Here is a 26329-nt window from a genome sequence, read left to right as displayed (position 1 = left end):
TTAAGTTGCTTGACTCAGTTTTTGTGCAGTGTTTTTGTGTCTGATAGATTGAACAAAAATTATTTGTGAGGTAGTGATGGCTGAGACCTATTTAGTATTTAATAAAGTTTATGCATTACTGGTCAATGTTTCAAAATAAGCTTTCTCTCCTTAGGTATGTATGCGTGAATGTATATACTGCATATACATAGATGTTGGATTTCATAGGAAAATACATTGTTGAATATTGATGTGTTCTTGAAGGTACTTGTGATTACCTTAGGTGATTTCACGCTGCATTCTGGTATATGAAATTACGTATTTTGCAATTTTTAAAAGCAGTGTCTTTCTTACAGAAATAATTACCTGTGCTTTTTGAATACAAATGAGAAAGGCTCTTAGGGACTAAAGCTCAATCTTTCAAAAACTGGGAATCGTTTGGAAAGAGCATATGAAAGCCAGCTACTTAAGTTGGAAGCAAAAGCTTATTGTTTGAATATAAACTTGAAAGTAAATATGAGCTTTTCATCACTGCGATGAGTTTTTTAAAAGGTAGCGGCTTTCATGTCAATGGCGGTCCTCCTTTATTAAGCTTGCATTTGATGAAGATGGGTAATTCGGTTTTTAGGTAGAAGGTGGAAGGACGCATTGAGGGTAGATATTTAGTGATGGCGACTTGCCTACATCAGAAATAAAATTCTTCAACCTGAAAATAAAGAGGTCAGCATAATACCGGTTTATCCTATTTTCACTTCTTTGAATTGTGTAGAAAGTGTGTGAGTTTGGTGCTTTAAACAGAAACTTGAAACACCCAGTCGCGTTCTGGGCATTTACAACGCTATTTTCTGGCAGTATTTTAAAACAATACAGATGAAGCCTCTATTTGCCGTTACTTTCATGAAATACGTCAACCTGCCTTTGACGGCAGCTTGAATTTTTGAACCTCCTTGTCAGTCACTAACCCCTAGAGGTTACCGGACCCGCCGCTGAGCTCTGGAATGGTCCCTGCTGGACACCTGCTTGGTGTCTCTCCTCTAGGCAATTTGTGAGCTGTTTGGGGGCGGGGGAGGCGTGAAGGAGGGTGAAGGGGAGGGAAAGGGGGAGAGAAGAAGGGGAGGGCAGCACTGAATTAGATTGTTGATAGCGTCCCTCCGAGGACTGCTATTAAGAGCACGCTATTCTGTACTTCTCTGCTGCAGAAGACAGAGTGATATTCGTGTTAGCACACAGCATGTTGTAAATGTATGAGATTTTTGCTCATCCTGGCTTGGAAATAAGAATAGGGAAAAGAGAGCAACTTGAATCAGAAGCTACTAGAAGAGCGTGCAGAGTTCTGCAGCAGTTTATATTTGTTCTTACATTTTGCCTTCTTCTAACTGGAAAACAGAGAGACTGGCATTTTTTTAAACGGGCTCTTCCCATAATGGCATTCTTGTATTGTGTGGCCAGAGCTTGCACAGGAGGAAAGCAGGCTGCCGAATTTAGTCACTGATCTCTATTAGCTGTGGCCTAAGGCTATGCTGAGGTTTATATCCCATTTGTATTGTTGCAGCTCAAAAGAAGAATGTTCAGAGGATGACAAGTGTATTCTGAGTAGGTATGTTGTTTCATTTTCATATGAAACCCGTCTATTTTTTTTTCCTGCTACTATTGGTCAGAAATCAGGTTAATAGGTGCAGAATATAGTGCAGTGCTGCAGTATCCCTGTTAAGGTAGAACAATGGTAATGCAAGCTTAATACAATACCAAAAAAAAAAAAAAAAAACCACCCCAAACCCTAGCCGCTTTTATCAAATAAAGCTGCATTGTGTGGTATGCACAGTGCAGTCTTTTCAAAAAAATATACTGCAGTCAACGCTTTCCTAAGGAGGTGGCACTATTGTTGAGTTCGAACGATAGAATCATCATTTGCTTTAGGGGACAGGAGGATTTAAAGGAGGTACCTTGCAGCCCTATTTTACAGATTGGAAGCATCGGTTTAAGGGCACTGGCAGAATCGTTTGCTTGTTCTCCGCGGCAGCCACTGCTGTGTCAGTACAGTGTGGAATGGAAGTCCTAGTTGGTAGTCTGTTATGGAAACGCTGTTTACTGTTATTGTAGTACCGTGGTGACAACATGCCATTGAAATGGAAAACGAGCTCTCCTGCTATCTGGAAATTCCCAGTTCCTGTGCTTAAAACATCCAGGTCAACTCCACTTTCTCCAGCATACATGTAAGTGAGAGAAAATAGGATATTAAAGTGGGATTTCATTCATGAATCAACCTTGTGGCAAAAGGGGGTAAAAATCCCAAACAGCAACATCCCAAACCCCACAAGATTAAAAACCTCAAGCTTGCTTACATTTAAATATATTGGCATGCCCACATTTTACCATTGTTTTGTTTTTCTAGGAGTTTATGTTTCTTTTCATTTAAAGTGCCTAATGGTAATGTAATTACTAAGATGAAAGTCTAAAGGTATATCTAAGGAATTGCATAAGGATAAACTTTTACATTGGTTGGATGTTTTGAATTTTTGTGTATCTGAAATACTTAAGATGACTTCTTTTGTGTAATGGCACAAAAACTGCTGATGATTGATGTTGATGTGTTAAATATGGAAATACTTTCTGTAATTTTTTGATGAATTTGAAGCATTCGGAGTTAACACATTGATCAGAAAATGAGTCTTTTAATCAGGACTTTTATACTTGAGTTGTGTATGAACATTCATAAGTTTGATATTATATCTTTCTCAGTTTTATAATTCGAGTTCTGGAGTATAAGTTCGAATTTGTGCAAATTATAGTTCTGTGAGTAGTTATTTATATACATGGAGTTGAAAAAGTGTATTATACAAATATCTATTTTAGAAATTTATTTTAAGTAAATATGTACTGAAATATATTGGGACGTCTTTCTAGAATTTTTGAAAATCTTATTTTTTAAATTTGCAAAGTGTTGCTTTAAAAACAAAATCTGGGAGATATAATAAAATATTCTTTTAAAGTATTGTCTGTGATCTTTTTTTAGTAGAGGAAGGAGTGAGGGAAAGCTGCACATTTTTTTTTTTATTAAATAATTGTACGAGAAAAGCTTTTGAGTGAAAGTCTGTCTTAACTGTATGTGTTCCCTTTAAAATATTTTTCACTAGGACAGATGTGGAAAATTCTTCCCGCTTTAGGTTCATTGTGTGTTTAGAAATCTGGTGAGTTGCCATTTTATTACTTAGTTTTTGTTTTATATGAGGTTCAGATGCACAGTGGTATCTGTCTGGTTCTTTGAAAGGCTTTTAGTCCAAAAGAAGCAATTCCCGGGAAAGCGAGGAAAAATGAGGACATTTCAGACTTGAATCCTGTCATCATTTCATTTTCAGATTATTTTTTCTATTCCTTCTTAGAGATGCTTCAGGTTATTTTATCTGGGTGTTAAACTCTGTTTCCTATAAAGTTAAAAATTTAAGTTATATTCGTAAAAGAAAAAAGAAAAACATCAGCTCTGTTTCTCAAAAGCTGCATTTGTCAAAAGTGCAAATTAATGGAGGTGACAAGTTAATGGAGCTCCTTCAGATAATTCGAGAAAATGAGATGTGCCTGTTGACTTTATATGTCTCAGCTGGTGAGAAATGACCAAAGATTTACCAAAAGCCACTTCATCATCAAAACAAAACATACACACCCCAAACTAAAATCAATAGGTTACAATTAATAATGGTTACTAATGATTCTAGTATTCCTACTGCATTTTACTGTCCAAAAGATCCAATTTGTAGCCCCTGTTGCAGCTGATTTGCTACTTTTTAGAGATGATTAAAAAATACTTACATTTTTTTAATCCATACTAGCCACAAGCTCAGATAGAGCTTAATACAACATCTTTAATGAACCACTTTCTTTCTTTTAAGTCCTCGCCTCTTTGACCTGGTGATATGGGTGAATTGATTTAGACGAGAGAAGCCAGAAAATATCATAGATCTTGCACGTTGGCAATGAGTGTTGGTAGTACACATATGTAGAATGGAAACGTATATTTGAGGAGCTAGTGTTAGTCTGGACTATTTTGACATTGTGACAGTCTGTATTGTTAAATTGGCCTTAACTTATTTTTTTAATAAATAAATTAATATGAGGTTTAAAATATTATGTAAATATACACAGATAATATATGTTAAATATAGGAAAAGAAGACCAGCTTGGGGAGTTTAAATCAAGTTTTAAATAAAGTGTTTCGTTTTTGACTGCTTTAGAGTTCATTGCCTTGCTGGGCCAGAAATAAAAATACCACGTTTAACATGTTGTTCTCATCAGTGCTCCCTTATATTCCATAGCACTTCTACGCACAGATGATATTTAAGTTGAGCATATTTTTCACTCAAAAACTGTAAAGAGTAAGTTGGAATCCTGGGTCAAGTAACATCATGTTTGCTCTCATGGTCGGTTGGGTTGGCAAACATAGATTAGATGGCTACTTGTGTCTTTTGGGTCTAAAGTCTTTGCATTGAAATGGAGCAGTTAAATTCTGACTCTTTGATAGATTGTGATATTTTAGAATTTACCTGCAAAATTATGTATGAAAATTAACAATACTATCTTGAATATAGAATTCTTCCCAGTTAATATAAGCATCTTTTGGTATATTTGCTTGTATTGGTTTGTAATGTTTTATCGTTATTTACTGTGATTTGTCGAAGACATATTACATGATTTTCATTGATGACTTGGGTGCTTTTTCAAAGACTGAAATTTCAGTATAAAATATTTTTGCTTGTAGTAAAAATGTGTTGTAGTAATGGAGCAAATATGGAGAAATACAAAGGTTCCTTATGGTTTCTTTCTAAACTCAGTGTAGGTGCTTCTGGCTAGAACTCTTCCATTGATGCTGGTGATAGGGCAGTGCTGCTATCCACTAGTGAAAGCTAGAATAGAGAATGTTTTACTTACTGCAAACATTGAGCAGAAAAGCTTTTTTTCCTTGTGGATTTAAAGTCCAAGTTGGCTTGCTTTCTGCTTGTTTAGAACCTGAACGTGAGTTAAAACCTTTCCATATTTTCAAGACTTATTGATGATAAAGACAATGTTTATGATAATATTAAGGAAAATAGTTTCTTATATAGCATAAAGTGCTTTTCAAATTGTGTTAAAATATGATTTGGGCAGAGTGGAGTATCATAAAGACAAAAGATTTGGGAAAATAATAATCCTTTGGCCTCCAGATAGCTTGATTACCAAATATTATTCAGTCTTTATTAGGTAGAGTCTCCCTTCAGCTTCAGTTTTGAACACTTGCAAGGGTGGTGTGCCATCCATGTGGAATTCTGAAGGGACTGTCTTGATCGAAATCTGAGTGATGTGTTTGTGCTACACTCTGTTCAGCAGAAGGTTGAAGTTCAACCTTAGCCTGAAGGAGTATCTCCTGGTCAGTGTAAGCTGAATTAGTAGACTCTGCTCCTGACAGGTGTGAACCGTGTAAATTAACCTGTCAATTTGCCTAAATTAGTGAAGCTGAAAGGGCAGTCACTTCTAAGTGGTTTTCTGGTGTTTCGGTATTCATTGTTTTCAAGCAGCAAATGATTCCTTCAGGCTGATGTTATAGGGTTCATGTATTGTTAGATTCCAAGGACACACTGAAATAGAACAGAATTAGCATTCGCTATCTTTTTATCTTTCTTCACAGGCAGTTAAGTCTTGCTAATAATGGTGTGGCCACAAGGAGGAAGACAATGGGTAAGAATTAACCAGCACAGTGTAACAGTGAATCATAGCAAGCCAGACAATGGGTGTAGAATGAGTGTTAGTGAATTAGACTTGTCCTCTCTTAGCCAATACACTTGTATTCAGCTAGCATCCTGTTTACAACTGTTTTGTTTACTATGTAAAATATATTTTAGAGTAAGTGCCAACAGCACTGACTTTTATAGCATTTTCTATCATTTTATCATTGAGATTCAGTATCTAGATTTCCCTAGAAAAAATGGTGCTTTATTTAATTGTCAATAATTTATCTAGATTTAGTCATACTATATAAATGTTCCTTGTTTGTGGGTGGTTCAAAGGACAGAGAAAATTAAAATATGCACTTTCTAAATTTGACATGTTTTCTATCCCCTAAGATTGTCTTTTTTCTAATTTAGTGAATAAAATACAACCTTGAAAAATAAAATAAAACAAAACCTTAGATATCTTTTTCATCTAGCAAAATACTTCCCAAATTGATATTCTCAAATTAGAAAAGTATATAATTAGTTAGATATTTTCACAGTTAGTGTATACATAAACTTTTGTTTGTGTCTGCTTAATTTGTTTTTTTACAACATATGCTCAATCTAACAAAATTATGTGGAGAAATAACATAAATAACACAGAGCAATTTAGCGCTCATCTGTAACTTTTGTAGCATGTTTCTTGTGAATTTCCATTGTCTGAACTTGCAGGAGGGCTAGCTTAACACTTATTAATGGAAAATCATAGAGATAAAAGTGACCTTAGATGTCATTTAGAGAATCCAAATCGCCTTTTAAAGCAGGAATCCTTCCTGTGACAACTCTGAAAGATGCTGATGCACGTTCTCCTTGATCACTGTCAGTGACAAAGAGCTCACTACCTCCCCAAGCCAGCACCTTTAATTCGTGGACAGCTCTTCCATGCATTGAGCAAAATCAATTCCTCTTATCTTTCATCTCCAATTCCTAGTGTGGCCTTCTGGAGCTATGGAGAAAAATATTATTTTCTCTATAACGTACAAGCCTGGAAATCTTTCTTTAACCATTACTCATGTGACACGTTTTCCAGACTCTTCACTCTGCTGGTTGTGCCTCACCCAGATAGTTTTTTGTGTTAAACTTTATGCAAGATACTACATCTGAATGAGATGCTCCCCACACCGTCCGACTAGAAGAGACCTCTCTCCTTTCATACAGGCGTTCTGCTTATCTTAAAGAGCCTGCGATTATATTATTTTTTAATCATAGCATTCACCCTGAACCACAGTGACTCAGAGTTTACAAACTTCTTTTCAGAGGTTTACGACTAGGTTGCTTGTTCCTCCTAGTCAGCGTTTATTCTCTTGGCTACTTCAGATCTTCAAGTCTGAGGAATTCTGGCATGTGCACATGAAATTAAAATTTTGTTTTAAAGCCTATCGTATGTGTCTTTAAAAAGATCTCTTAAAACCATTTAATGTATCTGAGGAATATTGCACACAAGAAACTTACAAAACAGAAAGCTAGTATTTCGGATGCTTTCAGCAATTTCCAAGAATTTTACTTGTCGAAAATTTATCTAGATTCATTGTTTTTTATGCCTAAATGAGTGTTACTTCCAAGTACCCCTCAAAACATTTCCCCAGAGGGAAGAGAGAGGGAAATGCAAATCTTTCACCATCATGAGAAGTCTGGAGTTACTAAGAACTCTTAAGGATTCCAGACATTCTGCTTGAAATTTAGAATATTCAGATGAGACCTAAATAGGGCCAAGTGAGGGGGAGGGAAAAGAAAGAAGGAAGAGATAGGCAAGTATTTGTATTAATGACTGTATTACTTGTAAAGAGTCAAGAATTATAAGCACTGTGCATGCTGATATTTTAAATTGAAATAGCAGCCACAGTGTATTGCTTTATCTCCTCAAGGCCAAGAAAGAGGTGGTATAAACGTGAGATTCTTGGGGAATCAGTACATAAAGAAGTTGCTGAGCAATCCACTTTTGAAAGAGCTCAGTTCTTTTTCAATCACCTTGTACATTGAGTTTATAATATTCAGAAGTTACTGCCTGTGATGCGCCAGGCATAACTCTGCTGGGTATTACGGATATAGTCCTTGCAGTTATTCAAAATGACTAGTCTTTATCTTCTATCCTATCTTTATTTATAAACAATTAAATTGCTTGATTTATTTTGCTCCTGTGAAAATTCTAAACCAAGACAACCAGTTTAAATAACATTCTTGTTTACTGTGTTTGCATTATTGATAATGGATTTAATGGCAATAAAAATACTACAGAGGAGAAATGTATCTGGGCTAACTGAGGAGATATGAATTGGATATAGATACCAGATTTTAAAGTGCATATTCCTATTGTGGTGATCATTTCACAATATATACAAATATCAAATCATTATGTTGTACACCTGAAACTAATACAATGTATGTCAGTTATACCCCAATATTTAAACAAAGCAAAAGAGAGAAAGTACATATTCCATAAGATGGAAAATGATGCAATTTACATTTAAACTTGATAGTCACTTTTTTAAACAAGAAAAATGGGGTGCCATTCTTTAAGTTGGACAGGGCTTAGGTGCTTTATAGCACACGAGTGTATATATTTTTACCTTACAAGCATCAACAGTTTGATCCCAGACTATATGATGTAATCTTAGAGAAAAATAAAATTATATTACGTTTCCAATTATAGTAAAATATTTTCACTGGCATGACTTACTCTGATGAGGGTATATGTTGTTTTTAACCCAATTTTGCAACATTTATGGTATGGTAAGACAGGAGCATGCCCAACTCGTTGGACAATTCTTCTTATGATATGGTTCAGTGGAGAAATGAAATAACATCTTTCCATAAGAAAAATGTAATTAAAAACAACTTTCAGAACTCTTGAATCTAGCCTATACAACAGATATTGTAAATTTCATGTGAAACGTATTTATTTGCAATTTTCAAAAATGTCCTGGTTTAACATAGTTAAATGTAATACAATTTATGGAGTGCTACTATAAAAGCGCCAAGCACTGTGTTAAAACGTCCCCAATTTTGCTGTATGGGGAGACACTGCTTTGGGAAAGATCCCTGGTGTTCTCCTTACTTGTTGCAAGTAGTAATAAATCCTTCCCTCACCAGAAAAAAAAAGTGCCAAGCACTTTGGAAGCTGCCTCCCAAACACTCTATAAGGGTAAGTCTTTTCCCTGTTTTACTCTAAGGGCACAGTGGTTCCGAGAAGTTAATTAACTTGCTCAATGTTACACTTCAAGTAAGAGGTGAAGTGAAAATTCAAACGCAGTTCTGCTTGATTTCAATGATCTTGACTCCTCTAATGCCTTTTTCTTTTATAGACTTTTGCTACTTTCATGCCATCTACTAATTAGGAAATATCTCACTAGAATTCGAAGAACAAAGGAGTATGACAGATGAGATAAACTTTTTTGAATTGGGTGGTGGTACAGGGAGAAGTTAGCTTTACTTTGTGGTACTGTCAAGTGGTGAAGTTGCAGGAAAATACTGGGGCAATTATCTTTACTTACTGATATGATACTGGGATTAACCTCATTGTTTCCTATTTCTTTCGAAGCACTGTTCTACCTTCGTTGGCCGACCACCTTTTTTCCCCCCGGTAATTAGCTGCCATTGACTGTAGCAGATGTGCTCTGTTTATCACAGTCCTAGGGTACTAACCAGTCAGTATGTTTAGTACTTTCTTGTGGACGTCATCGTCCCATTGCTTGATTGTGTGCAGGCACTGAGAAAAACCTCCATGTATGAGTTTTCTATTGCTGCCATAACAAATGGCTGCAAACGAATGGCTTAAAACGTCACAAGTTTATTATGTTATAGTTTTTTAGGTCAGAAGTCTGGTATGGGTCTCACTGGGCTAAAATCACGGTGTTGGTGGAGCTGTGTTTGCTTCTGAGGCTCTAGGGGAGACTGCATTTCCTTCTCATTTGGATCATTGACAGAATTCAGTTCTTTGCAGTTGTAGAACCACCAAGGTCCTTATCTTCTTGCTGGCTGTAAGGCAGCAGTTGATCTCAGCTTCTAGAGGCCGCCAGCGTTCCTTGGCTTCTGGCTCCCTTTCTCCATCTTCAGCGCCAGCAATGGCAGGAGTCTTTTTCACATCTATCTCTCTCTGACCCACTCTTCTGCCTTTCTCTTCCACCTTTAAGGACTGAAGTGATTAGATTGGAAGGTGCAGGGGCTCGATTGAGCTTTTGATTTAAAAGTCTTGAATACTGTATTTAAAACAATAAAATCGTGAGAATGAAACATTGTGAGAATGATACATTAGAGAGGCAAGCTCATTTGAGTGTTCGTGGACAACTGGGTTAAACTAGTGCCTTTGCCATTGCTCTGTCCTTCCTCTCTCCCCCTCCTTCTCCCCACCCCCCACTTGAAAATCTCTCACTGAAGGTATTTCTACAAATTCTAAAAGACCTTTGCTCATTTACAGCTTGCCCTGTAACATCTTCTGTTTTCACTCTTTGTTTTTCTGGTTTCAAAAATATAGTGCTTTTCACTGATCAGTGAGATCAGAAAGTGACATCTTAAAAAGAGCGTAAGTATCTTATTCAGGATTCTTGGCCTCTAAGAGCTGGGAGGAACCTTAGAAATCATTCTTTGTCATACCATTGTACCTTGAAAGAGAATGTGATGTTTAAGTCTGGTCACTTTTCCTCCATCTGTGTACATTCACATTTGATGATTTAACTCAGTCTTAATTTATATTTCCTTTTTGTTATTTTATCCCATTTCATCAATTGTATTACAAATTAATGTTAAAAACCAGTTTACTACAAAAACTTCAACTAGATTTCTCTTTATACATGTGATTACACCAGAGATTTTTCTCTTGTCCTACACTGAACTGTGTTCCTAATTAACTCACAGTTCGACCTGGCTTTAGTTTGGGTGGATCTACAAACTATTTTGAAATAGAGTTTTGAAAAGTATATGGATGTTTTAGGTTGTAAGTAGATTATCCAATAGATAATCCCTTAGCATCACTAAATTGAAGTGATTTTCATTCATTATGAGCACTTTCCCTCAAAGGATGTGCACATGTAATCATTTCTGAATGATTCACAGCTAAACAAAAGTTCATGAAACTGGAACCAAAATTTTCATCTAAAGTAGACCAGTGACCTGGCTCATTAGCATATTTTTCATAAGCATATTGCTGAAGTATATAGATAGATGTAATTAGAGACTTTTCTTTCAAATGATGTGATCCACCATCACACCATCATATGTTTGGCTTTCTTTCATATAATTATAATTGCAGATTATATATATATATATTTTTTTTTGGCTGTGTTGGGTCTTCATTGCTGCGTGCGGGCTTCTCATTGCAGTGGCTTCTCTTGTTGTGGAGGGCTCTAGGCTCATGGGCTTCGGTAATTGTGGCTCATGGGCTCTAGAGTGCAGGCTCAGTAGTTGTGGCGCACGGGCTTAGTTGCTCCGCGGCATGTGGGATCTTCCCGGACCAGGGCTTGAACCCGTGTGCCCTGCATTGGCAGGCGGATTCTTAACCACTGCACCACCAGGGAAGCCTGCAGATTATATTTTTGAATAGTGGATATTATTTGATTGCTGATGCAGCCTTGCAGATAGCCTGATCTGGGATGAATAATCCTTTAAAATAAAATAGCAGTAAGGAAAGTCGATGTTATTTATTTATTTATTTTGGCGCTTATATGCTAAATATGAACTGAGACACTTCTGTACCAGGGAGCAAAGTTTGCAATTAGTTTTGTTACTGTGGTTTATATGAATTATGCAACATGGTATTTGTTAGTAGATGATGTTGAGAATTTATTATTATTTTTATATCATTTAGTCCTTTGGAAAGCAATTATTTCTTTCACTGTGATCTCATTGCAAGCAAGTATCCCACCTGCTCTTTTTACATATCTCCTAGTGCAGTGGCTGGCACATAGCAGGGGTTCAGATGTTGAGTTGATGAATGAATTTTTTTTAATTAATTAATTTATTTATTTATTTATGGCCACACCGTGCAGCATGTGGGATCTTAGTTCCCCGACCAGGGATTGAATGCAGGCCCCCTGTGTTGGAAGCATGGAGACTTAACCACTGGACCGCTGGGGAAATCCCCGATGAATGAATCTAGAGAGAGTAGTTTTTATGTCTATAGCCTTGTGCAAATTTTTTCACTCAAAGCGTGTTGCATTTCTTCATTTCATATATAGAGGAATCTAATAAATTACAGTCTTGTTAGAGAGTAAGTTACAGCTATCTTTCCCATGAAAAGAACTAATCCAAAATCCTGATTCTGTTCCTTGCTTGCCGATAAGTACCATGATGCTGGCACCGACTGAAAGTAATTTTAATAGAAGCAATTTACCAGTGACCAGAATACTTTAGTCATGGTTCATCAAATTGTAATTTGATAAAGAAAGTAAGATTATAATCTCTTCCAAGAGAGCAACTACCTTTTTTTTAAAAAAAAAAAAAAATTTATTTTTAATTTAATTTTATTTTTGGCTGCATTGGGTCTTCGTTGCTACACACGAGCTTTCTCTAGTTGCGGCGAGCGGGGGCTACTCTTCGTTGCGGTGCGCGGGCTTCTCGTTGCGGTGGCTTCTCTTGTTGCGGAGCACAGGCTCTAGGCGCGCGGGCTTCAGTAGTTGTGGCACGGGGGCTTCAGTAGTTGTGGCTCGTGGGCTCTAGAGCGCAGCCTCAGTAGTTGTGGCGCACGGGCTTAGTTGCTCCGCGACATGTGGGATCTTCCCGGACCAGGGCTCGAACCCGTATCCCCTGCATTGGCAGGCGGATTCTTAACCACTGCGCCACCAGGGAAGCCCAAGAGAGCAACTACTCTTAAAGTTAAGAGTTATTTGACTTATTTTCGCATGTCCTTTACCATGAGGGAAAAACTATTTTAGACAAATTTATGTTTTAAAACTAGTATGGTTGTACTTAAATGATAATGTGTTTTCTGTGTATAGTTTGAAAAGAGGAATGGCTGACTAGGATAAAAGGAAGTCTGAGTAGGGTTTAGGAAAAATAAATTTTAAATTAGTACTCAAAAAAATGATCCACATTTACTTATGTTCTGAATTGTTTTATACTTAAAAAGGCTAAACCCGGGGCCACGGCAGTGAAAGCGTTGAGTCCTAACCACTGGACCGCCAGGGAACTCCCAGCAGATATTCAATTTAAATTAACTAACTTTTCGTCCTATCAGAAATATTTTAAATAAATGCTTTTACACATTGCTTGGTTAACAATAGGACAAAAAGGCATAGCAGTTACTAATGTATGAAAACAACATATTCGAAAGCAAAACAATTGATAGTTTGTGAATAAATTTGGATTTTTATTTATTCTCAAATCATTAAATATATATTTACTTTGAATTATTTGCCAGAATGTGCAACTAGTTAAGGAGGGCTAGTCCAAGAAGCCTTGAATGCAAGAGCGTAGGATATGGCTTTTGTTCAGCAAGCAGAGAGAAGTGATTGAATACTGCTCTTGGAAAACTGCGCCCGCCCGGTCCTCCACCCCACCCTACCCCACCCCGTCTCCCCCCGCCCCGCCCCCGCCAAAACTATAAATACAATCACAGTATGTGAAGATGCTATACTGTAACAAATATGTAATTTATGTTACTAACCAAATCCAAGGAAGAGGTAATAGATACCCAAAGTGTGGTAGGGGCAGTGAGAGTGGAGAGGTGGTGAAAGATGCATACTAGAGAGATATTTGGTAGTACTTTGTCAGTTGCCTGGGCATAGGAGATGGGGAAGAACTAGGAGTCTAAGATGACTGAAATATTTTGATGATAACAATTTTCTTTTAGAATCCAGAATATCCTATCTATGTCTCTCTTGACTGCGTGACATCTAGATACATTTGAGATTCCTGAACTTTCTTCTGACTGACCAAGCTTCCAGGAATAATCATTAAGAACTATGTAGTCAAATTCATTTCCCTTGAGAGTACCTTTAAATAAGCCAGTTTTCTCCTTAAAGCATGATCTACAAAAAGATTGGATTTAGGACATTTAAAATGACTTATTGCTTCAAGAAATAGCTTGTTGTAGATGGGATGAGTTGAGGGGAATAGCATTTAGGCTAGCATTTTCCAACTAGCTGGGCAAACTTTTGACACCCTGACACTCATCTTCTTGGTGACTCTTCTCTGCATCCTTCTCACCTGCACTCTGAGAGTCAGAAATTATAAATTGGGGTATGAAGCACTGGTTTAAAGGACGGTATGGAAGGAAGGAAGGGAATGCTTCTCTCTTGCTTAATATCCTTCTGTCCTATTTGTCTCAAACAGACCGAGGCAGTACTTCATTACTACTTCACAATTCATAGATCGCTTCTGCAAAACACATACACAGTCTGAAAATGCTCCAATTAGCTTCTATTCAAAATTCCCACTTAGATGACTGGGAAATGTGAGTGCTGGATGCCTACTGTCATGTTGTTTAAATTATATGGTCTGCCTCTACGCTTTTTGCGTTCCACCCAAGAACACAAACTTTCTTTAAGCCAGAGGCCATAAAGTTCCTAAAAAGAAACACCTTTCCCCCAAAGTGGCAAACTGCTCAATGAATTATAATTTGCATCTACTCCCTCAAAAAAAATAACCAGTCTCCCTTTCAGGAAGGCATTACCAATTTTATCAAGAATACTTAATATTTGGGGTAAACATAGTCATGGTACATAAATACTTTATGCAAAGGACTCCTTCCTTAGTGTTGCTGTATGATGGACAAAATCTTATAAAAGTATTTTTGTAGAGCAATTTTTGTTACTCACATCAGCAGAGCCGTCTGTAGCTAGATCGTGAAATTGCATTGTGCTATTGAACTGAACATTATAGTGATCTTAGTTAAAATAGTTTTCTAGGACTGTAGTCAAGTGCAGGCTCCTGATGGCATTTCAGGAGAAAAATCAGAAGCCATTTCTGCCTTTCTACTCATAGAATATGATGCCTGAATGTGTAGATAGGTGAGTGAGCTATAAGTGACTGTCAAGATTTCTTTCATCTTCTAACAACCTAAGGACTTAAGGTCAGGAATGGTTTTTTTCTTTATGGTAAGCACTGTACAAGAGGGATAATTTAAAGTCTTAGAGCTGAGTTTTATTTAAAAAAAAAAAACCTTAATGGTGAGGCAAATATGTACAAAATGGAAAATAATTTTTATATGAAAAATTGTACTAAAATTAGACTTTTTGCTTCACCAAGCTCCACGTCTGCAACAAACTTGAGAGAGCTATCCTTAGTGTGATTCTCAGACTCTTTGGGTTTAGCGTCTGTCTTCTGATTTCTCTTTTTGTATTACCTTCCCCGGTCTTAAAAATATTGGCTGTCATATTAAAACATTGGTGTGATTAAATCATATTAAACATTATATTTACATGAATGATTTGATACATTCATTGAAATAATTAGAGATGCTGCTAGGTCATTGCAAAATCAAGGTTGAGATTTGTTAATTTATTACAGGCTTTGAAGACAGAATCAGTGGGACTCGTAGAGCTGCTAATTATAATTCTTAAAACATGGAGTACAATTGGCTATTACTTTTAAGTTGGAAAGTCTTACTCTTTGTTTTTTTTTTAATCATGTTTCCTTTTAAAAGAAAAATAAACATTCCCTTAAGACCTGGTCATGAATTACTGACTTTGCGAAGCTGAATATAACTAGGAAATTCAGAAAAGACAGAAAAGGATTGGATTTTTACCACTTGATTAATGATTCCTCCTGTTCCCAAAGAGATTTGTCTCAGTGATTTCTAATTGGTTTTGAGTTTGTGGAATCTGCCTTTATAATAAACTCTAAAATTGGATAGCTTGGATGTTTGCATATTTAATAAACTGAAATTTTAGGCAGGTGAAAGCTCAGTTCTTTAATAATACACTTTTCCATTGATACGCACTATAGCACCATAGTCAAATGTCAAAGTCGGTGAGCTACAGATAATAGGAATAAAGTGATACTTTGGTTAATATAAATCCTCTGGGAGCAAAAAGCTCCTTTATAGAAAGGTGGCATGGGTGTTGGAGCTCCTGTTCCAATTTCTTCATTTGGGGATAGAAGAAGGAGAAGGCATGCACCTGACCTCAGGTATAGCTCAGACTTCTCAATGGCCAGGCTGGCGCTGGCTGTAGGGGGGCAGGGAACATCCTTTCAGAGGATTATAACTATTTCCTCTGTGCACTGGGAAGGGGACTATTGACGGTGATGGGAGTCCGTGCTGTTTCCCCCAACCTACACGTCCATATTGCTCTCTCTCTCCCACCACTACCACTTGTGTACTTGCTCACCTTATATGGCTTCTTAAGGCAAGGGAGCTTCGACTTCGACTTAGCTTTTTTTGTATAGTAGGTATGGAATCAACATTTAGAATTCATTTTTTTAAATTGAAGTATAGTTGATTTACAATGTTGTATTAGTTTCAGGTGTACATAAACATAGTGATTCAATATTTTTATAGATTATACTCTTGTATTTCTGCTTCAGGTATGTATCTATCATCTATCTATCTATATCTTTCATCTAAATATTATGAGAAATGTAAAGAATGATAAATAGTATATAAAACAAGCTTCCAAACTGTAGAATTTTCTAGTCTAGATGCATGAGACTTGATGTAGTTTAATTGGTATATGAATTTTAAAAGATGAAGGAAGACAAAAGTTTTGAAATATGGTAGATAGAAGGAGCAAACATTAATCTGAAAGTGTTGCAGGGACAGGATTGAGGTATTCAATGCAAATGCTTTATGGTTTGGATAATTAACTTTCATCCTGTTAGAGTGGACTATCATTTGTCATTCCATTTGTTTAGCCCAATTCCCTCATCTGTGTCATAGTGCTATTTCTGTGATGGCAATGGGTGGCTTTGGAATTCAGGATCTGTTCTTTTAAATGTTGGTATCAGTAATGTCATGTTCGCCCTAAATCTGGTCTGAGTTATATCCTAGGATATGTTCCCTCCTGACCCCAGATGTGTTGGGAGAATGACATGAGAGATTTTTAGCATTGGTATTGTTGTTATGGAAATAGTGGTAAAAGTGGCTAATTTTAGACTGAAGTAATTCAACCAACAAATTGCTTCCCTATAACAGAATGTGTCTCTCTGAGATCTTCCTCATGTTTATAAATTAAACACTGAAACGTTGATTGCTTTATGGCCTCTACTCGGTATTTTTAATTTTTTAGGCTTGGTGTGATGGGAACAATTTGGTCTCTGGAATCAGACTCAGGTTCAAATCATAGTTACCAGATTCATGGTGAGGCCTTAAACTCTCTGAGCTTCAGTTTCCTGTCTTTAAAATGGGATTGTTACGAGGATTAAGTAGCATAGAGAACGTGTCTGGCACGCTGCCTAGTACACAGCAGGTGCTGGGTAGATGATCTTATTCCTATGTTAAAACTGACATCAGCTATTTATTAATGTGATTTTATTTTAAATGTGACAGACATTTGCATATAAAGAAGCTTCTTAACTTTGGAAAATCATTTTGCAGTCTGATCCTATCACCTTGAAATTTTTTTCTCTTTTGTGGGCTCTGGTATATAGCTGCAGCAGAAAAGAAAGCCTCAGAAAGATTAGCAGCTATTTTATATCATCTATGCTAAAGATTTCCATTAGCAGATTTATTGCAAGTTGACAATAATGTACTTATACTTATGTCATTAAAAAATACAAATAACTAACCAAAGCTTTATCTTTTCTTGACTTCTTTCAGGCAAACACCTTGTTGAGGAGACACGTTCTCCATAGTTTCTTAAATAGTGATTAATTTACGCCTTCTTAAGAGAAGTTGCTCCCACGGGGAGATCGGGGAGATCGGGGAGATCAGCTCGGTGCTTTGTGACCACCTAGAGGGGTGGGATAGGGAGGGTGGGAGGGAGACGTAAGAGGGAGGGGATATGGGGACGTATGTATCTGTATAGCTGATTCACTTTGTTATACAGCAGAAACGAACAACATTGTAAAGCGATGATACTCCAATAAAGATGTTAAAAAAAAAAAAGAGAGAAGTTGCTATGATATTTATGATTTCCTTGTACAATGATACCGTAAATGTCGTTTTAGTTGGGACGTATCTTTATTTTTTTATTTTAAAAAATCTTTACTTTTATTTATTTTTAATTTTTTTATTTTTTAAAGCAGTTTATTTAGTTATTTATTTTTGGCCCTGCCGTGTGGCTTGTGGGATCTTAGTTCCCCGACCAGGGATTGAACCCAGGACCCCTGCAGTGGAAACGCAGAGTCCTAACCACTAGATGCCAGGGAATTCCTGGGATATATCTTTAAATATTTTAGGTTTTAAGGTGTTTTTCTTTTAAAGAAAATACCAGGCTTATTTTATATATATTAACTTACTTCATGAATTGGAAATTTTCCTTTTTAATTTTAAAAACACTTCCTTTTTTTCTTAATGGAAATTGAGAGAATGTGTGTGTGTGTGTGTGTGTGTGTGTGTGTGTGTGTATCATTCAGTTTTTGATGGGAGGGGTGAAGGAGAGTTGATTCTAAATTTTGTGTGGTAGGAAGATTATTAATATCTTTAGAATTCAATGGAGAATGCATACTTTGAATCTATAGAAAAATCAATGGGAAATGACTAATATCATCTTAAGTTTTAAATTTATTTCTCGTGGGGGAAGGAAATACCTTGACGGATTTAGCACTCAAATTCAAATGAATGTGAGAACAGGTGGCTGAGTTTTTCCCCCACCTGCCAATGCAACTTTATAGCAAGAAATGTTTCATTTAGCAAATGCTGCGGCTAGCAGACACTTCTCTGTTTCAGAGCAGAAAAACAAATGGCGGGGGAGTTCTTCTTTGAAGAAAGCCTTTTTCTTGATTTTCTTTTTAAATTGTGAGTGTGAGAAATATGTATTTTATTTTTCTGGGGGACGGGTGGTAAAGCATGAGTCAGTGCCTTGATTAACCAACCTGACTTGTTGTGTTGTTATACCATTCATGACTTTTATTTTTGTTTTGTTTTGTTGTTGTTGGTCTTCTTGCACACCAACCCACTGGCACTGACTTTCAGTTAGAATAATATTATTGCTCTAGGAAATTGCAGTATTTGAATAATACTTTTGACACTAACTCAGAAACCCCTGTTCTTTTGTTACAGTGGCATTATGTTATTAGAATTACATACATTGTTAGGTTTAACCACTTTGTAAGGTAATAGTCACAAGCAAGAAGTGCTGTCAAACTGATCAGGAACTAAAGAGAGAAAAGTTAAAGGCACTGATATCCTTTTACCTTTCTGTTTTTTCTCTGATTCACTTATTTTTTTCCCTCAGAAATAAAATCGAGTAAAGGGAGCAACTTGACATGTATTCTGTTAGTCTTGGGCAGTATGTTTTTTCTGCAAGTGCATGTATCCTATCGGCATGTTTTATTGAGACTGATGAGTGTCCTAAGACTATTTGAGGCTTTGGAGCCAAATGATGCAATTATGAGATACTCTTCCCTTCCGCATATGGCATACCAACAAACCCGATCGCTATAGTGAATTCTAAGTACACGGTTCTTCACAGAACATCTACCAAACTATTACCTCTACAGAACCATTCATTGTAGAAAACATATTTGAACCAGATTGACAGACCACTCTTGCTGCAGCCCACCCACCAGTAATACACAATCCTTTATTGTCATGATGTTCAGTGTAAAAAGGAAAAGAATTTGTACATTTGATGATTTTAAATTTTTCATTAAAAAATCTATGGGTGAACAATGCCCTGCAGATGGCAGGGGCTTAATATTTGTTTGCACTAGCAATTTTGAGAGTATATCTTCTACTCTACTCTTTTATAAGTTTACAGGTTTGCTTTAATTTGCATATTCTGGAGTACTAATGGAGTTGAACATTTTTCTATCTGTTAATCATTTGTACTTTTGTATTTATGAATTGTGTCCCTATGTCATTTACACCTGTTTCCCTTGGGGTAATTTTTAAAATATGGATGGCTTTGAGGCACCGTTACAATGTTAGTATCACCCTGTTAACATGTGACAATTGCTTAGACTATTTCCTTTGTCTTCAAATAGCAGTACAAAGAAATGCCACAGTCTATGTATGTTTGGTTTGACCACCTTTGCAGAGCTTTCAGTAAGACCATCAGGCAGTGCTTCCATCTCTACCTAATGCTCTTCAAAAAAGTAATTGTTCTCTTTGAGCAAGTGCAGTTGAGTGACTCATGTACACTTTGTGAAAGATTGCTGTCGTGCTCTGTGGTTGGTCACTGTTTACAAAATAAGATGTGTCCAGCGGTAGTGGGGTGGGCGGGAATGGTGTGGTAGCAATATGTAGACGCTGGAAGAAAAAGATTCAATTTTTCAAAAGAAAATTGATGAACACAATCTCTCCCATGAATAATTTTACAGTTTTGATGAAATAGGACTATTTGGACAGGGTTTGCTTGATTCTAAATTGGCATGTAAAAATGAATCCAAATAACAATTTTTTTTTCTCTCCAAATAACAATTGTTTAAAGCCGACTTAGGAATTATTCTTCCATGAGTTTACATAGGACAAAAGCCTTTCCGCATAATTATCTTATAAACTTCAAAGCTATTATCTATTTATCTCCTGTAAACAGTTGATTTTTTCAAATTGATGGAGTGGAGGAGAGCAGAGGTATTCTATTATTAGGCAGTCTTGGAGGAGTTAGTGGTAATTAATAATCCTACTGTGTTTCTGACTGCCAGCATTACCTCATGGAGTTAACTCTCAGACTGGAAAGTTATTTAGAACATGAAATTTCTTTAGAAAATCTGTCCTGAGGAGGTTGATCCCTCTGTACCGGGGTTTCTCAACCTTGGCATTCTTGAAATTTTTGCCTGAGCACAGCTTTGCCGTGAAGACCTTTCCTGTGCATTGTAGGATGTTTAACAGCATCCCACCAGATGAGAGTAGCAACTCCCCACTACCCTGCGACCACGTAAAGTGTCTCCGGACATTGATGCCCCTCCCCCCACTGAGAACCACTGCTCCTTTTATTGCTTTCAACCATATGACTTAGAAAGGATAAGATTAAAAATGTTATTTGTTCTTGGAATTACTCAGATAATCATTCCTTTAGGGATAGTTTGATGTCATTGTGGCTTGGAGTTTGCAGAGAGGTTTCACCTCCTTGCACTGTTGAAGAACAGTGCTCTTCACATCCAGTCAATAGACTTAATGAAAAGGAGATAGAAGAGAATATTGAATCTGCTGGGGAGGTTGACATGACATGTGCTGTTACTGATGCAGAAATAATAGGGAGTGTTCTGAATGTTAAAAAGTCAAAAGATGTTGATAAGAAGTCATGAAAAAGATGATTTTAGTGAAGACTTCTTTAGCTTTTGAAGTAATTAGTTGGAAAGCCAGACATATTATCTTGCCAAGAAAAGGCTGCATTTTTATATTCTGCCTTTCGATTTTAAGAGCGAGAGACAAATGACATGGAAACAAGTTGTGATCTGTAGTTTATTTAAAAAAAAACAAACAAACAATTTCCAGGATATGTCATAGGTGCAGTGCGGTTTCAGCTTTACTCCTGTCCCGTTTACATCTGTGGTTCTGTAAAACGATAACTGACGGTCATTTAAGGCACCGCATGATAAAGAAATGTCTCTGGAATGATCCACAGAAATGAGATTTTTCATTCATTCAGATGACATATATTAAACCTCTCATGTGCCAGGTTCTGTGCAGGGAATACAGAAACTAATGAAACATTCTGCTTGAATGTCCCATTAGAATAATTCTGGATGAATGGAAATTTTCTGGTTAGGGATACCAGTCACCATCAGTCTATTTCCCACTTTTCCATTTGATTCTGTCATTAAATGTCTGTCTGCGAAAGCTGGTTAAAAGTATCTGCAAATGTATGTATGCTATATATCATGTATATAATTTCTTTTAAAAAGCTATTTCTGAAGCTAGTGGAAAACTATATTCATTTTCTTTTATGCTTGTTAAAATCTTATTTAAATTGTTCTCTTCTTTATTAAATATCCATGAGAGTTGAATAAAACATGGTTTTATATTATTAATTCATTTTTTGGTTATACTATGGCTCTAATATCGTTAAGAAGAATTGATGTCACCCTTAAGGCCAGGATTTTTGGTAATTATTGCAGGATTTAAAGCCATTTGGTTGGTGTCGAAATTCAAAAAGCAGGATCTTTGTTAAAAGTATGGTATGGTTGTAAAACTTTTTTTCCTATTAAAACTGATCAACTTAGATTATAGGTATGGTAGGGGAAAAGGTGAAATCTTTATGGTATTGGATAGACCCGAGTTAGAGAAACCAATAATTCAACCTTCGGGACGTTAGAAATAAATAGGAAAAAGGCAGAGTTCTAGCACTTGGAAATCCATTCTTCCTTCCTCCCTTCTTAATGTCCATTTTCGCAGTCTGCTCATCATGAATTCACAAACCCGTTCAGAAGCATGGGGCTCCCTGCTCTCAGGTGATTCAGAAACAGATTTAGCAGTGTATACTTAAGGAAACACAAGTCTGCCTAGTCTAAGGAATAATGAAAGGTTGTACCACGATGGTCAATTTTTAGTGTAACCTGAGGCCTTTAACTATTATTTAGCCATTTTCTCTGTGAAACTAACTACAGGTTGACTACAGGTTCTCTAATGCTTTTTATGGTCCCTGAAAAATTGCTAATGTGATATATACATGGGCATAGCTTATGTTTATTATTTTTATTATTTGTTTGTTTGGAAAGCTGAAAAGGCCACTACACTGTAGCTGTTTAGCTAAATAATCCCAAGTGATTATTTAGTGAGAGATACTGCTAGAAAAAGGAATTATTTCATGTGTAAATTTTTTTATTCAGTTGGGGTTGATTAGAACTATAGTAACACAAGAGGAAGTAATGTATTAGGATATCACAGTTAATCTTTGACTTTTACTTATGGGGTCTTTGGAGTTTGGAAACAGACTACACTTAGATTCAAATCCTGGTCCAGTCCCTTTAATAACTTTGTGACCTTAGGTAAGTAATTTTTAACCCTTCTGTAGCTCATTTTCCCTACCCTTAATAAAAAGGAGATACTAGTAATACCTGTTGCAATGGATTGTTTTGAGGATTATATGAGATCATGTGTGTAAATTTCTTGGCAAGTACCTGATATATAGTGACTGTTCAATAAATGATAAATATCACTTCTATCTTTCTAAAAGTAGGGATTCCAAAGTAATTTTAACTGTGAATAACACAATTTGATGGTATTGCTACCTAAACAACCCAATACCAAAACAATTACTCTGGCACTAGAAAAACAAACCCTTTGTAATTATAGTTTTGAGCCAGCTTTTAGTTGATTTCTCAGTTCCCATTTATCTATTCTGACCTCGGAAAGCTTTTTACAAATATATATCTATTTCTTCTATGATGTAGAATGGTATGAGCCTAAAATACAGTGAAACAACATTCAGTATATTCCATAGTCAGATGATTGGCACATAATCAGAGAGTGACTGTTTCTCTAAATCATCCAGTTGTTGTGAATTATATGACAAGTTTTCATTTGTTTTTCTTTATGATTTAAAAACCTTTTCAGATCTCTAGTGGAAGAGGAAGACCAACACATGAAATTGTCCCTTGGAAGCAGTGAAATGGGCCTCTCCTCCCATTTGCAGTCTTCCAAGGCGGGAACCACACGCATCTTTACCAGCAATACCCACAGTTCTGTGGTGTTACAGGTAATCTCACTGTTGCATTATTCAGAACTTTAAAAACCACCCAGGGTTTTTGTGGTGTGGGATGTCACTAGTGGGAGAGGTTGTGCCTGTGTGTGGACAGGGGGTTTGTGGGAACTCTGTGTACTTTCTGCTCAGTTTTGTTGTGAACCTAAAACTGCTCTTAAAAATAAAGTTTATTAATAAAAAAAGCAAAGAGCAAACAAATAGAGGAGAAACCTTGAAGGGGGGAAAACTGCATACCTTCCTGATGTTAAAAAAAATTCTGAGTTCATCCTTTGTTTCATTTGTGTAAGGGAGGTCTTGCTCTCATGCCACATTCTTACAGAATGTTGTGTCTGGCAACGTTGGCTTTTCATTATGTGTCAGCCAAGGTAAATATCAAAGTCCCCATATTACATTTTCTAGTTCCTCCCTCACAACCTGTTTTCCCATCACCTTTATCATAGTTCTCAAGATCGTATTTATTTGGTGTCTCGACTCACATTGGCAATTGTAGGTATGGGAGTAGGGGTGAGGGCCGCTGGACACAAACACACTGATACATGCAAGAAGTAATAACTGACATCAAAGGAGAGGACAGAAAAACAATAGAAAGCCAAAAGAACACCAAAACCCTGCAATGTGGAGCTGTTTAACATAGGGATAAGCAGTCCAAGTACTTCTGACTATTGTGGACACTCCCTGACCTCGGTGGGTATTGCTGAGTTAGAGAGCAATAGTATAATGCTTGATGTCCATAAATTCCTTTTAGATATAGTCAAATTATATCAGTCTTCTCAGCTTAGTAAGTTAAGGAAAATAAATCCTTCTAAATATATATATATATATATATATATATATATATTTAAAATATATTTTTTAAAGAAATTTTCCCAGATGAATTTGGTACGAATGCATATCCTTGGTCAAGAACCATGATAGTCCAGCAGTATATAGTATAGTATATTGCATAATGAGAGAAGGAGGCTTGCACTTGCTGTGTGGCCTCGCTGTGTCATGTAATTTCTCTGGGATTCATTTTCCTTATCTCCAAACTATGACTCTTGAGTGGGAGATTTCTAAATTTTCTTCTAGTTCCCATCTGTGATTCACTGAAATCTCATTTTTCCAATGTTTCAGTTCTAATGGGATCTGGGTTTTATGGTTCATCATATCATCATCAGAAATGAGAGGGTCAGGAAGGAAAAGCTTCCCATCTCCTGGTATCTTAGTTTATGTAAATGGTTTAGTTGTTGGTTTTACAAGATTACGGGAGGAAGAGAATAAGGGGTCAAACAGTTAGGAAAAGCATGAAAGGAAGAGGTTTTTTGTTATATTAAAGTACTTTCTCTAAAGAAACATAGAAACTCACTTACCCCTCCGCTATACTTCTGCCCTATCCATGACCATAGTCATGTGTTAAAGCCAATTTTTGTGGTCCTGCTAATTTTTAAAGTTTACCTTAAACCAACTAATGAAAGCCACTGCAGTGCAAAGAGATTTAGAACAGTGGTCCTCAAGTTTTATTGCATATCAGAATCACAAGGAGAAGGGCTTGTTAAGCAGTGAGCAGTGGGCCCCATCTCAGAGTTTCTGATTCAAAAACTGCGGGTCGGGCCCAGAAATGTGCATTTCTAACAAGTTCCCAGGTGATGCTGTAGGTCCAGGGAACATCCTTTTTGGAACCACTGTTCTAGAGGCAGGGTCCTTTTTCCACCAAGAGAGATGGCCTCTCCCTTTCTCCCTATGTATCATATGGAGATTACAAGTTATTGTTATAATGGGGGCACACTGGAAGTAGCTTAAATATCCATCAATAGGGAAATGGTTACTTAAATTATGTTGCATCAAAACTGTGTAATACTGTGCAGTCACTAAAAAGAGTGAGCTAGATCTGTGCGTACTGAATGGAAAGGAAATATTAAATGAAAAAATAATAGGACAGCTGTGGCATAGCTACACAATGGAATATTATTCAGCTATATAAGGGAATGAAGTCCTGATACAAGCTACAACATGGATTAACCTGGAAAACATTATGCTAAGTGAAAGAAACTAGTCACGAAGAGCACATTTTATATGATTCCATTCATACGAAATTTGCAGAATAGGGAAATTTACAGAGACAGAACATTGACTAGTGATTGCTCAGAATTGGAGAAAATCAGAGGATATAAGGATGATAGCTAAAGGATGTGGGGTTTCTTTTCGAGGTGATGAAAATATCCTAAAATTGATTGTGGAGATGGTTGTACATATACTGAATTGTACAGTTTAAATGGGTGGATTGACATGTACTCACTGCTATATTTAAAATGGATAACCAACAAGGACCCACAGTATAGCACAGGGAACTCTGCTCAATATTCTGTAACAGCCTGATTGGGAAAAGAATTTGGAAAAGAATAGATACATGTATATGTGTAACTGAATCACTTTGTTGTACACCTGAAACTTACACAACACTGTTCATCAACTATACCCCAATACAAAATAATGAGTTAAAAAAAATAAATGGGTGTATTGTATGGTATGTTAGTTATATCTTAATAAAGCTGCTTTAAAAAAAGTAACAGGGCAATATATATTGTATAATCCCTTCTATTGGTAGAAATAATATACAATATGTATACATATACATGCATGTAAATGCATAGCAAAAGGTCTGGAAGCATTAGGGAGGCTGGTGAATGATGTCTTGCACTTTTTGCTCTGGGTAATCCTGCACTGTTTAATTTTTTTTACTATGGAAATATTTTTATGTCTAACCTGTGTAATTTAAAAAATATAATGGTGACCAAACAGTTGTAGCTGGGTCTTAGAACCCTTAGCTCTGTCCCGTTTTAGCTTGGCCTTTGTTGGTCTAGGCTGGTGGTAAGAATGGAGATGTGAAAGAAACCCGAGAGTTCATTCTTTCTTGAACTGATTTTTTTTTTTTTTTTTTTTGCGGTGTACGCG

General features: G+C 36.5%; 1 protein-coding gene across 5 annotated transcripts in view; it reads left to right on the top strand.

The window, feature by feature from the left end:
- Positions 1–26329, top strand: part of KLHL13 (kelch like family member 13) — a 180755-nt gene that overhangs the window by 118710 nt on the left and 35716 nt on the right. For 2 of the 5 annotated variants that reach the window (XM_055081743.1, XM_007121535.2), the window contains exons 1-2: positions 1497–1576; positions 23251–23392. In XM_055081743.1, the coding sequence (XP_054937718.1) occupies positions 1497–1576; positions 23251–23392 (222 nt within the window). Of the gene's footprint in view, positions 1–1496; positions 1577–1876; positions 2193–23250; positions 23393–26329 lie in introns of those variants that run through there. The other 3 variants (XM_024128147.2, XM_007121534.2, XM_007121533.2) reach the window with 2 other exon arrangements.

The sequence above is a fragment of the Physeter macrocephalus genome, chromosome 21 (genome assembly GCF_002837175.3).
Source record: "Physeter macrocephalus isolate SW-GA chromosome 21, ASM283717v5, whole genome shotgun sequence".
NCBI lineage: Eukaryota > Metazoa > Chordata > Mammalia > Artiodactyla > Physeteridae > Physeter > Physeter macrocephalus.
This window is presented reverse-complemented; position numbering and strand designations above follow the sequence as displayed.